The 13378-nt window shown below is 36.4% G+C and overlaps 1 protein-coding gene across 3 annotated transcripts in view; it reads left to right on the top strand.

Moving 5' to 3' along the window:
• DCC (DCC netrin 1 receptor) overlaps positions 1-13378 on the top strand; it is a 1159911-nt gene that overhangs the window by 853682 nt on the left and 292851 nt on the right. For all 3 annotated transcript variants that reach the window (XM_032310413.1, XM_032310412.1, XM_032310410.1), the window contains exons 10-11: positions 7696-7844; positions 9507-9645. In XM_032310413.1, the coding sequence (XP_032166304.1) occupies positions 7696-7844; positions 9507-9645 (288 nt within the window). The remainder of the gene's footprint in view (positions 1-7695; positions 7845-9506; positions 9646-13378) is intronic.

Genomic DNA, 13378 nt, shown 5'->3' with positions numbered 1-13378 from the left:
GAAAATCTTATATTTACATTCTCATTTAGAAGGGATTATTTAAACTCCCAAAATATTTTTCAAACCTTATATTTGATAAACTGTAATTTATGTTTTAGTCTGATTAATACAAATATCAAATTACTTACAGTGAAGAGATGTCAGGAAGGAAGACGTGCAGAGAGACAGTAGAATAGAAACAGCAAGAGAAAGGAAGAAAAAGAAAAAAAAAGATATTCGTAAGCTCTAACACCTTAAAAACCTAAAATATTTGATGAATGAAACCAGATTAATTCAAAAGCCTTGAATTACCCATGATTTGGAAAATTAAATATAAGAAGTCTATGTCTTAAGCGTGTTTCAGCTTTTGAATTTTATTAAAAGTTGAAGAGTCTCTTTAAACTGAAATTATTACCATATTTCCTATTGTCAAGTAATAACAATCATTACAAATGAATTGATATAAAGGAATCTTTGGTTTGGGCACTGGGTGGTTCAGTCGTTAAGTGTGACTCTTGGTTTTGGCTCAGGTCCTGATCTCAAGAGTCAGGAGATCCAGCCCTGCCTAAGGCTCAGCACTCAGCGGGGAGTCTGCTTTTGAAGAGTCTTGCCCTCTGCCCCTCCCTCCACTTGTGCACCCCTAAGTGCAAGCACTCCCTCTCAAATAAATAAATAAATAAATAAATAAATAAATCTTTAGAAGAATTTAAAAAAATGTATATTGGTTTTCAGAGCCAAAAGAAGCCAGAGATATTATCTACTCCATTGGGAGCTACCATTTCGAGAATCATAGACCCCAATGATGGAAACTATGGACCCTACACCAAAAAATGTACACAGTACATTCTTGAAAATGTGCATACAGTTTCAGGGGCTCCATGGACTCCCTGATGCCATGACTGGTCTTTATCATAAGTAGAGTAGGGGCAAGGAACTATACCTTCTGACCTTCAACTTAATCCACTGTAGCTCATTAAACTGATACTCTCTCCTCTTCTCCCTCTTTCTGTCTCTTGCACTTGTGTACACACATACACTCTCACATATACAGTCAAACACACATTCTGTTTTCAGTATGATTACATATGATAAATGATGCTGTCTTAGAGATTCAGCGAACTTTTATATACCATTTTGGGGGTTAATATCCAATAAGATCTCATTATAAAGTGCTCTGTTATACTATAAATATATATAGTGAGAAATTACTGTCCTCAATACAAATAGTGACATGTAATACATCTCATTTACTCCAACATAGTATTTGATTTGTTCTTCGGTACAGGTGTTATAATGAATTTCTACTGAAATACAATATTGAAATTTAAGAACGGAGTTGGTTAAGGTGACATTGATTGATGAGTTACTTGCATAGATTATGCATCTATTCTGAAATCTTGCCATTCTTTGAAGAAATAGGTAACTCGAATAGAGATGAAGAGAAATTAGATGCAGTTTGCTACAAAATTATTGTCCAACTGAGGGGATCAGTGGGGATTATTATAGACATCTTGGAAATGATGAGCAGTTAAGGCCATTAAGTTTCTTGACTGACATACTAAAATGTAATGAAATGGAAGGCTGAAGCTGTTAACTTTATCAATTTCACATATAATTCCCATTGTTGAACATTTTTTGTTTCTCTTTTTCTGTATCTCCTTCTAATATGCATATAATAAATCCCATATATAAAACTACATAAGCTTTCTTAAATATATAGCTATAGATTTGGATAAATATACAAATAAATACATGCATACTTCCACGATTAACACAAGCACAGTATATTACCCACAGACCTATGTTTGGGCTATAATTCAAAGGAAATTATTAGGAAATTCACAAATTTGAATGTATAGCACTGTCATGAAGAAAAATAAGCATGTACTAGCTTATGTGAAATAATTTTGACACTAGCCAGGAATGTTGGAAAGAAAAATATCCCATATGCAGGCAGTATTTGGTCTTATAAATGATGAATATATCATTTGGTGTTAATTATTTGATGTTTTAATGTTTATATTTACTTGGAACAACAACATGGTATTTTAATTTTAATACATGACAATGTTAAGGAAATTCAAACAATGCAATCAGACCATAAAACAAATTGTATTTTAAGACAAAAAGTTGAAGTAGGAAATAGTTTAGTACTAAGATGTAATCCTTTCTGAGAAAAAGCCAAATGGAAACCTTACAACAACAAATAGAATGTTATCGTTTGGCTGGAATTAGTAAAAACACATACTGCTGTTAGTGCACACTTACACTAAATGCTCTGAATGCTCTTTTTTTTACTTCTGGTGTCTATTATCTCTGCTTGAAATTCTTCTGAAATCCCAAGCACCTGTTTTTCCCTGATACTGTCTAATGACCATTAGGAAGGGAGAATAATTCAGCTGTGAACAGACAACAGAGTAGGCACTACCAAATTGAATCTCAATTACCTAACTACCTGATGTTGTCTTGTAGCATATAAACAAATCATACAGTTGGCAAAGCGCACCTAGGTTCACGTGCATACAACAAGCATGGACATGTACACCAACTTTCATTCTCATCAGGTGTCAGGAAAACACTTCTGCAATCCTGCATTAACAAAATCAAATGGGTTAGACTACGCAGAGTAGCTATTTTTATTTTATGCTTGTTATTTGAAGATTTTATTTATTTATTTGTCAGAGACCGACAGAGAGAAAGAGAGAGCACATGCAGGGCCAGCGGCAGGCAGAGGGAGAAGCGGGCTCCCGGCTGAGCAGGGAACCCTACGTGGGATTGGATCCCAGGACCCTAGGATCATGATCTGAGCCAAAGGCAGATGCTTAACTGACTGAGCCATCCAGACATCCCTAGACTTGTTATTTAGGGTAACATTTGATAATTATATACAAACTATATGCATTTGACACATGCTTATTGAATATGTTGTGTATGGTTAACAATGTGCGTATCCCTGTGGAGAAGACAACTGTTCCTATTATTTGGGAAAGGAAGTGGAGTGTTTTAACCATTTTCCTGACATGGAGCCTAGACTCTAAGCAGCCCTCACTGGGCTCATCAGGGGAGGAGTGCTGTCTATTGGTAGTCTTTGTGGGGATGCTGCCTTGAGCTGTAGACATCTGGGTAATCTGTCTATTCTCCCCACAATGCCTGATAGAGATTGCTATGAGGTTGGAATATTTGATTGCTATGTGCTCAGAGTCCTAGTCTGGTGGGCTGTGCACTCCCACCCTCACTATTCTAGATGGCTCCCTCAGCTTGGCCTTCCAGATTCTCATGTGGCTTACTCTTCTCCTCATTACCCCCTTGTGTTCCAGTGGATCAGATGAGCAGGAACTTCTAAAACATTGTCTTCCTTTCCTTTCTCCAAAAAAGGGAGACTCACTCATCTCCCAGGCCTCTTGGAATCACCCTGCTTGGGAAAACTTCCTTGAATGTGGAGTGATAGCCTTGGATGTTGGCCATTTTTAAATCTTAGTGTTAGTTTCCAGAATGAGCCATGTTTGTTTTTAGTAAGCAGTGCCCTTTTGGTTTAGCCACAAGAGAGCTAGAAAGAGCACATTCAGTTAATACTTTATACATCACTGGGCCACAAGGATATGCTCTGTGAAATTTCAAAATCCTGATTATGTCACATTCAACATGTACCTGAAGTGAGTCTCTCAGTCTCAGTTCTCTTGCTTCTTTCTTTGTCTCTCTTCCTTAGAAAAATACAGATTCCCAATCAGAAAACAAACCTCCCCTTTGAAAATGTTTGCATTGTCATTGTGAATATATCAGTAATCACAGAAGCATGAAAATTATAGTTTTTTATCACTGTTCTCTAAACATTGTACTTTGAAAATCCAGTTGAATGATGTCAGTGGGCAACTTTTTTTTTTTTTTCTGTGCGCCCCCAACATGGAGCAAAATGCCTTCACTACAAAACAGTTCTAACGGTATCACTATGAACCTAGACACAGGCAAGTCTCTTCATTGTCGTATAGTATTGTCCACTGACATCCCCTTTGGGAATTAAGGAATTTCCCACAGAAAAATTACCCCTTCCTGGAAAAGGACCACAGGGAGAGCACTCTCATAAAGTATCTGTCATCTTTGGAAGCCATTGTTTTCTCTATGGAAGAAAGGACATAAAAGGAATGGGGAACGTAAGAGCAAACTCTGTAGAGACGTATTGGAATGGGAGGTATCTCTGTAGAGTCATGAAAAGTGTAGATGTGTACCTGTATATTTGAGCATATGTAGGCATGAATGAATTTCTGTATGTATAAGTGTATATAAATTCCTGTTTCTCATTCACCAATAGGATTTAGAAACAAGACACCCAAATAGCAATGAACGCAGCTGACACCCAGGTCTTTGTCTTGAATACCACTCCCCACGAAGAGGAAGGAGACAGCTCTGGAGAAATGTTTGATTCCAGAACTGGAGCATGATCAAGATGAGCCTGAAATATATTATGCTAGGAAGACAGGAAATGCTCCAATAAATGATAGGGTGTGTTATAAGGACAGAGGAACCAATTAAAGAGGACTTCACTGGCCAAATTTGAACTCAGCAATTTGAACACCGAAATGATTAAGGACAACTATAAATTATAGACCATGAAAAAGTAGAAATCCATGTGCCTGTACTAATAGGAGATACATAAATAGAAATGTGAGATCACATTGGGGCATCTGGGTGGCTCAGTCAGTAAAGCATCTGACTCTTGATGTCAGCTCATGTCATGATCTCGAGTGCTGAAATCAAGTACCACATGGCGCTCCATGCTCAGCATGGAGCTTGCTTGTCCCTCTCCCTCTGAGGTTCTCCCTGCTCATTCTCTCTCTCTCTAAAGTAAATAAATAAATAGAATATTATTTTTAAAAAAAAGTAAATACAGATTCTTGCTTCTAATAAAATGTTGAGTGCCAAATGGTTGATATGGAGGAAGTGCTTAAATTAAAAAAAAATTTATAACCACCATGCCAAAAATTTGATTTATCAAAAACTGTTACTAAGTGCTAATTCTAAGGGGTTTTGATAAATAACATGATATTTATATGGTCCTGACATAGTCTCTCCCCACAAATTGCTTATTGGTTGTGAACAATAGAGCAGGGTTTTGGGGTTGGGAGGGATATAGGGGGATCAGTTGACTCTACGTGGAGAAATCTGGCAGCACCTTCTATTCAGAACTAATATAACAAACCAGGGAGGGAGAGAGGTTTTATGCCTCTGGCCATGATGCCCTGAGGAGACAGATATCATGCATGTTTCATTTCAGTCTAGAATGCATAACTGAAATCCAACATGAAGAAACAAAAACAAACCCCAAATAAGTAATATTCTATTAATTTTAAAAAGGGACTATAGTCTTCAAAAGTATAGAGGACCTAAAAGATAAAGATGGGCTTTGGAACTGTTCTAGCATAAAACCAACTAAAGAGATCATGGCAATGAAATGCAAATTTGACCCTAGACTGGGTCTTGCATGGGAGGGGGAAATGCTACATAAATTACATTATGGGGTCAGTTGACAAAATTGGAAAGCAGATGAAAATTAAGTAAAAATATTGTATTAGAATAAAATGCACTGAAGTTCATATTATCCACATACGCATTAATGTTTAGGAAATATGCATTTGGGGGTAGGGAACCATGGTATGCATAACTTAATCTGAATAGATAGATTCAGACTCTCTGTCTCTGTATCTTTGTCTCTCTGTATATGATGAATATGATAAATACGATATACACGTATATATGGAGAGAGAGAGAAAAAAAGAATATGTGTATACCTGGGAAAAGGGAACATGGGTATTCTATGTACTATTTCCATTCTTAAAATTTTCTGTAGGTTTAAAATTATTTTCAACTACGTTTTTAAGAAATTGTTAGCAGTCAGGATACCTGGGTGGCTTAGTGGGTTAAGTGTCTGCCTTTGGCTTGGGTCATGATCCTGGTGTCCTGGGATGGAGTCCCACTACTTCTCCCTCTGCTTGCTGTTGCCCCTGCTTGTGCTAGCTCGCTAGCTTGCTCTCTCTCTCTCTCTCTCTCTCTCTCTCTGACAAATAAATAAATAAATAGCAATCATTTGTTAAGTTGAAATAATGCAAATGTCAGTAATAGGGATACTCAAGATCTGAGAACTGGTGGAAAAATAAGTGAAGGTGATAAATAAAATACATCTAAAATATATAATATATATATTTTCCCTCAAATGAATGTGTGAGCAGTGATGCCTTAAGGAGGCTGGATACCATGGAATACGTTCTGAAAAATGACTGATTTAGGGACACAGGTGCAGCCCTGATCTAAGGAGTTGTGTTATCAGATCTCTGTGAGCCAGGTTTTCACAGACTGTTTTACTCTGGACATTCAAACTCACAAAATTCCAGTAGAGGAATCTGCATCTGTTCAAAGCTAGGTGGCATTTAAGGCTGGGGAAAATGTATGGTACATTGAAGATAAAATTGTTATACTTGCAATGATGAAATCATTTAATTTAGATTGCATTAACAAACATGAGTATGGGATTTTCAGTTTACAAACCATATATTTATATTCAGGTCCATAAATAAAAAATTATGCCTAAATTCAAAATTTACAAATCTGGAATTCGAAAGAGTTTAGTACATGTCATACCCAAACCTGATCTGACTTTATGCCATGCTATGTATAGTCTTTAGTAATTCTGTTTGATGTGAATATCATGTATTTTTTTAAAGGGTTTCTTTCTTTTTTTTTTTTTTAAGATTTTTATTTATTTATTTGACAGAGAGAGAGAGAGCGAGTACAGGCAGACAGAGAGGCAGAGGGAGAAGCAGGCTCCCTGCGGAGCAAGGAGCCGGATGTGGGACTCGATCCCAGGACGCTGGGATCATGACCGGAGCCGAAGGCAGCCGCTTAACCAACTGAGCCACCCAGGCGTCCCGAATATCATGTATTTTGCTGCAAATACATGATCTGATAATAGGGTGCTACCCTATACCCCACTTGGGGTGTTAAATAGAACACTGCACATGCACCATATTACCGTTCTAAAACCTGAAAATTTCTAGATCTCAAAAAATATCTGGACACAAGTGTTTCAGGTAGCCAGTTGTGGACCTGTGCTATTTAATTTCTTTAATGAACAAGGTACTTATTCTTGATTAAGTAAAGTAGCAGTTATGAGAGAAAATGGAATACTAGAAAGTGAAATTGAACATTGATGCTAAAATTAATTTAAATGACTCAGGATTGGTCAAGATTTTAAAATGCTGACATAAATAAAAATGTGGTAAGTTATCCATAGCTGTGCTGCTTATTTGAATTATAAGTAGAACATGACATGTAAGTATTCTAACTGTATTTTCTCTTTTTCCTTCTGTGGTTATTAGTCATACACAAGCGAAGGCATGCTGGTACGGTGGAAGATTTTCCATACTAAGAATTTGAATTAAGAGTCCAACTCTTTTTCTGTCATTTTCCTAGCCAGTTAGACTCCTTGACCACTTTCCTCCGCTGTAAAAATGAACTAAGTAATTTAGATTAATAGAAGTCCCCTCCTGAATTTCAAAATGAAATTATTCTAAAATTCATTGCTTTATATTTGCATTTTATTTTCTTATCACATTTGGTTCTAAAAATAATACATAGGGGTATAATCTCCATAAGCTGTAAAAGATGTATTTTGCTTGTTTTGAAAAAAAGAACCCTCTTAGACTAATCAGTTTCTTTTTTATACAGTGCAAGTTCCAGGACCAGTAGAAAACCTGCAAGCTGTATCTACCTCACCTACCTCAATTCTTATTACCTGGGAACCCCCTGCCTATGCAAACGGTCCAGTCCAAGGTTACAGATTGTTCTGCACTGAGGTGTCCACGGGAAAGGAACAGGTAGGCAAAAGAACGGGCCCAATGCTGCCACCTGTTGGTTTTTCCTAGGACTAGAGCCATTAGGAGATCTGCAAACTCTTAGTTCAGTCCAGACCAGCACGTTAACTGGATAGCTGATCAGTTTTAGAGTACTTGTTATTAGAAACTTTAAGCAATTTAATTGAATTCTGATTGTAAGAGAGGCAACTGTGCTATGAGATAAAGTCACTATAAAGGATGTAATTTTTCTTTTTTATCTGAGTAGGGAGTGGCCTGGGCCAGCATAGCCACAGTTGTATTAACTCATCTGGTCCTAGAAAGCATTTGCATCATGAGTCCTTATCTTAAGGACGATTGATCTTTTGTTCGATGACCTCAGTCAACTTCCTTATCTCATCCTTGTGTATTTGAGTTATTTCTGTCCTTTTGTCCTTCAGGTTGTAGTCCCCTGTCCTTTTCATTGTTTTCAGGAAATCTCACTCCAGAAGGCTACTTGCCTTCTTCTTACATTTTGTTTGTAATCTGTGGTTTGCACAGATCCCTAAAAACAGGAAAATTAGATTTTCAGATAAGTAAGTATATATAATTGTTGAAAACTCAACAATTCTGTGTTGTGACACATATAAGTCTACTGAGAGATGTTTACTTCCAAATTTTCAGCCTCATGTGGAAAAAGATATATAGACAAGTGCCCAGTTAAATGGAAAAACCAAGAGCCCATGTTGAGATAACAGAGTTCTTTGAATGTGTTATGAAGCTTGCCAAGCATACCGTGGTCTTCATGCTTCCCCATAAACTGCATGATAGAGATTTTGCCTTTAAAAAAAAAAAAAATGTTTCACAACACTCCTAATCAGAATAGTTCAAGCCCTAAGTTTTATTGCGCAATAGGATCACTAAGATTTCCTTTTATGTAATTATCCATCCCATCTTTTATTTGTTTGCTGTCCTCATGCCTTTTAGCTGTTGCTTCCATTTTTCTATCCTCTCCATTTTCAACGCATTTTTGGCTTTCCCATAATGAATTTCACCAACCCACTTAAGTAAATTCAGAAATGAGTTTGCCCGAGACAAATAGAAGTGTGAGCATCGTTGTGGAGAGTGAAATAACGTGTCTTCTAAGAACACACTGGCTCTGATTTCTCAATGACCTTCACCTCCAGTACCTCATTTCTGCAGCTGTGTGAAGTACTGAAACCGTTCCAAACCCCCTCACAGCCTTGGGAGACACAAAGATTGTGGCAAAGGATCTGCCAGTTTCAAGAACTGTGGTTCTATTTCAGCAAGGGAAGGAAGAAACCTACTGTTTCGTAGTGAATTATTCCACTAGGGTAGAGGAGCAACTCTCTGTTCCCACGGATCACAGGCAGCCTTCTGCCTGTCAGAGTTTCGGTGTGGGTGGAATACGGCGTACCATTCAATGTTTCAGGTGGCGTTAAACATTTTGGAACCTAATGACTGTAAAAATAGCACGCTGCTGTTTTAACTAAGAGTCTGCAGAATAGTTTGGGATTTAGTGGGGGAGTGTGTGTCACAAGTTGGGTTTTACAACAACTCATGATAAGGCTTGAGTGTAGTTTTGTGAGTAAGAATCTAATATTCAATTCACTGATTGTGCAGAATGGCTGCCATTTCTGCTTTAATGTGCCTCCTGAATAACAGTTTGGCATTTTATGTCTCCAGAATATAGAGGTTGATGGACTATCTTATAAGCTGGAAGGCCTGAAAAAATTCACGGAATATACTCTTCGATTCCTAGCTTATAATCGCTATGGGCCAGGAGTATCTACTGATGACATAACAGTGGTTACACTTTCTGATGGTAAGTTATAGACAGTGAAGCTTGATTCACATATTTGATAATGATGATGTAATATTGCATGTATGTAATAGATTGCATCTTCAAGGCTTCCTAATTAAAACTTTTTGGCATATATTAGCATTGATTAAAAATTTAACTCATTCACTCAGACTACCTCTTACAGTTAAATTTAAACTTTCCAAGGTATATTTCAAGCTCTGTGTCAGAATGTCCTAATAGGTAATCTTCAAAAGTGTGACTACTGCCTAAGAGTTCAAATTATTGGTGGGGGGAGGGGTATCTTATTGTCTATAAACACAAACACATTTGTGCATGTGTTTGGACTAATTTACATTGGTTTATTTCTTTTTATTTCTCATTCTGAGGGAGGGGGTTGTGGATAATTAAAAGTGTAAACTATGGACTGTCCTCCTATATATATCACTTAATTCGAAAATATGGTGTTAAGGATATAGGCCAACTAATCCAGTACTGAAGGTATTAAAACTAAATAGGGCAATGCATAATTTTAGTTGTAAAGTTGCCTCATAAGTGAAATATTAGACATATTTTCTGAACTATCATAAAAGAGAGGAAAAACTCTTAATTAAAAAAAGGGTTTGGCAAAGCAGTAGCAGAGGAAACTAGAGATCTAAGAAAAGGACAAAGAAATGTTGGGAAATTTAATGACAAGTGAAAATAAATGGCAGCAGAATATATAATGTTGGACCAGTGGAAATTCAGGCAGGTGTAGAAATGCAGAGAAGGCCGCCATGAATATTAAAAAAGGCAACAAGCTGTCTCTTTTCAGCAAAGGTTTCCATGTTGTTGTATATAATTCTATAAATTATTGATCTTCTGAATTTCAAAGGAAAAAAGACTTTAACTTGTGATTCCTTAACCAATCCATCATTGTTTAATCTGGAAAAGTACCTGAATGCGTATTTCACACAATATCAGTGGATTGAGGAAGGTCATGCATGTTATTAAGGACAGCTCAGCACAGACACAGGAGGGATGCTCATTTGCAATTTCAACTTAAAAAAATATTTTATATGTGACACCACTTCAGTATCATTTTTAATGCCCACCCATCTGATTCTGTTATTGAGGACAGAATAGAATATTTACTGGCAGAATAAATTACTTCACAACTTATAATTATAAAAATAAAAGGAAAACAAATGAAAATGAATATTTTACATAATTTATGTAGATTTCATTCACACTCTGAACTGTAATACTGTGGCCTTATTCTCCACTTTGGTTTTAAATGTCATTAAGTGAGAGAGATAGATTATTACTCATTAGTCCAAGAATTATTATCTCTAAGTGTTGTAACAGTTAGGACTTAGAAAATGTCTGTCACTAAATAAAAGGATTTCATGACCCTAACCCAACAAGAGTCCCTGTGCAAAGGATGCCAACTTGTCTTTATCAATGCATTTGATAGGAGAAAGCAAAAACTGAATGGCCCCCTTGGAGTCTGCTCCTGGATCTGGTCTGCAACCCTCTTCACAATCAATCATCTCTTTTGATTTCCAACAAAATCTCCTGGATGCTTAGCTTTTTCTCTCTTGTTATCCAGTCCCCTTCTTTCTGCTCAGTCTGATATCTTCATTCTATTAAAGCTGGCCATGCGGGGGTCATGCCTCATACAGAGGTATATTTTATCACATTTCATAGTCTGCTACTTCCCAGTCCTCAGTCCTGAAGCTGTCTTCTCCTTGACTTTCTGGATGTTATGAAGGGAAGATGTTGTAGAAATTAAATGGCCTAATCCATATGAGCACCTTAAATGTAAGCATGGCATATATTTAAGTGTTCAATAAATGTTATCTATGACAATATATATGTCATTTTTTCTCCTTATATTACATGTTCCTTAGCATGAGGGATGCTGTTATAGTCATCCCTGCATTCATCATTTCAGTAATTATTTACTGAATTAATCAGACATTTCAGGAAACAATACAGTTGTTAGTATGTATAGACTTATCTTTAGGACTTCCCATTTATGGGGCTAATTTAATAGATGTACGTGTGAATGAATGCATCTGTGTTACAGAGAACACTGTGTTTCTTATCAGTTCAGAGGTACCCCTACTACAAAAATTTATACTGAGACCATAAAAAATTGAATAAAAACAAAAAAAAATGAAAACAATGTTTTTATTCTTCTGAATTAGTTATCCCAGTGGTATTCCATGCTAAAATGCTCATGAAGATGTTTATCCTGATAAGCTGTTGTCTCTAACTTAGTTTACTTTCACTGTTTTTCTGGGAAGAAAAACTGTTTTTCATTCAGATCCCTCCACTTATTGTATTCTTTGTTTATCCACTTCTTTAAACCATTTGGGATTTTAGAATGTCAGATCTAGAGAGCCTAAAGTTAGGGTGGAATGTAACTACTTTTGCTAGTTTGTTCTCAAACACCATCTCTTGAACTAGTTGACAACTATAGGTCATTAAAATATTTTATGAATCAATTAATATTTATGAATTTCTGTGCCAGCTTGCTCTGTGCCCAAAAGTAGAAGGACCCAATTTCATAGGCGCACTTAACTATAAGAATGTAATTTTTGCTGTTGTCACTGGTATTTATTGAGTACTTATTAGTGCAAGGCCCTGCTCTAATCACTTAACATTATTAACCTTTAATCCTTATGGTACTATATTTTTTTTTCCTACTTTACAGATGACAAAACTAATATTAGAAAGAGGTCAAGGCTTGTAAGCAGCAGAGCTAGGTCACAAGTAAGAAAGGGAGCAAGATTTAATGTGAAAAAATCTTGAGTTTCTCTTATTCTGTAATGAATTTCTCCTGCTAATTGCTTAAAGTACAAAGCTCATCATTATATATCAGTTATTTCAATCCATAAATTGTGTGTAAAGGACAGCACACATTTGGTAAGGGGAGGAATTCGAGTGCCTTTCTATATGGAGATTCATTTACAAATGGGAATTTTATCTACTTTGCAGAATGCATCATCATCCTCTGTATCAAACCTGCATGTTTTACCATATTGAGGGGAGTTTCTGGACCAAATGCCTCTGATTGGCTTTAACAAGCCAATTGTAAATGATAATTGCTTGACATTTTGAAGAGAAAATAATGAACTATGGCTTTCCTCTTTCACTCATGAGATAATGAAACATCTTGGGAAATCAAATAAAGAAAAGTTCAGATAAATGTGGATTCCATTTACTTCCACCAAGCATCTAATTTTACCTACTGTACATCAATAATAGGGGAGCCTATAGTGAGAGGGAGGGAATAGAGATTGATAACTAAAAATGCTCTCGGAGGAACTCGCTCCTTTCTTTCCTAATTACATAAGGCAAGAACAGCTAGTGTGCTCCAAGTTTGTGAAGTTATATGATGTAACACTTGGCATTTTTTTTTAGTCGGTGCTTATTTTAATTTTCAATGCTTTACAGAATAATTTTAACATAGATTATATTAAATTCTTTCTCGTTGTGAGGATGTCATTCTGTTCAGTTTTTCTGACCACACACATTGTTATTATTTCCAGCCTCCTCTAATATTTCCTCTTTCATGGAAATAGAATGTGGAGATGGTCTTACTAAAGCCTCTGCACTATTCCCTTTCCTGGAAACTGAACAGGGATGTTCACAGTCTGTGAAGATCGTTTAGGGAAGTCCATTTCGTTAATAGCATTTGGGAAGAGTCGAGAAGATGGGAAGTTTGTCAAATGCAAAAGAGCCCTTCTGATTAATCTTTAGGAAAAAA

Source organism: Mustela erminea, chromosome 13 (assembly GCF_009829155.1).
Source record: "Mustela erminea isolate mMusErm1 chromosome 13, mMusErm1.Pri, whole genome shotgun sequence".
Lineage (NCBI taxonomy): Eukaryota > Metazoa > Chordata > Mammalia > Carnivora > Mustelidae > Mustela > Mustela erminea.
Note: the sequence above shows the minus strand (reverse complement) of the source record. Positions and strands in the feature narration are given on the sequence as shown.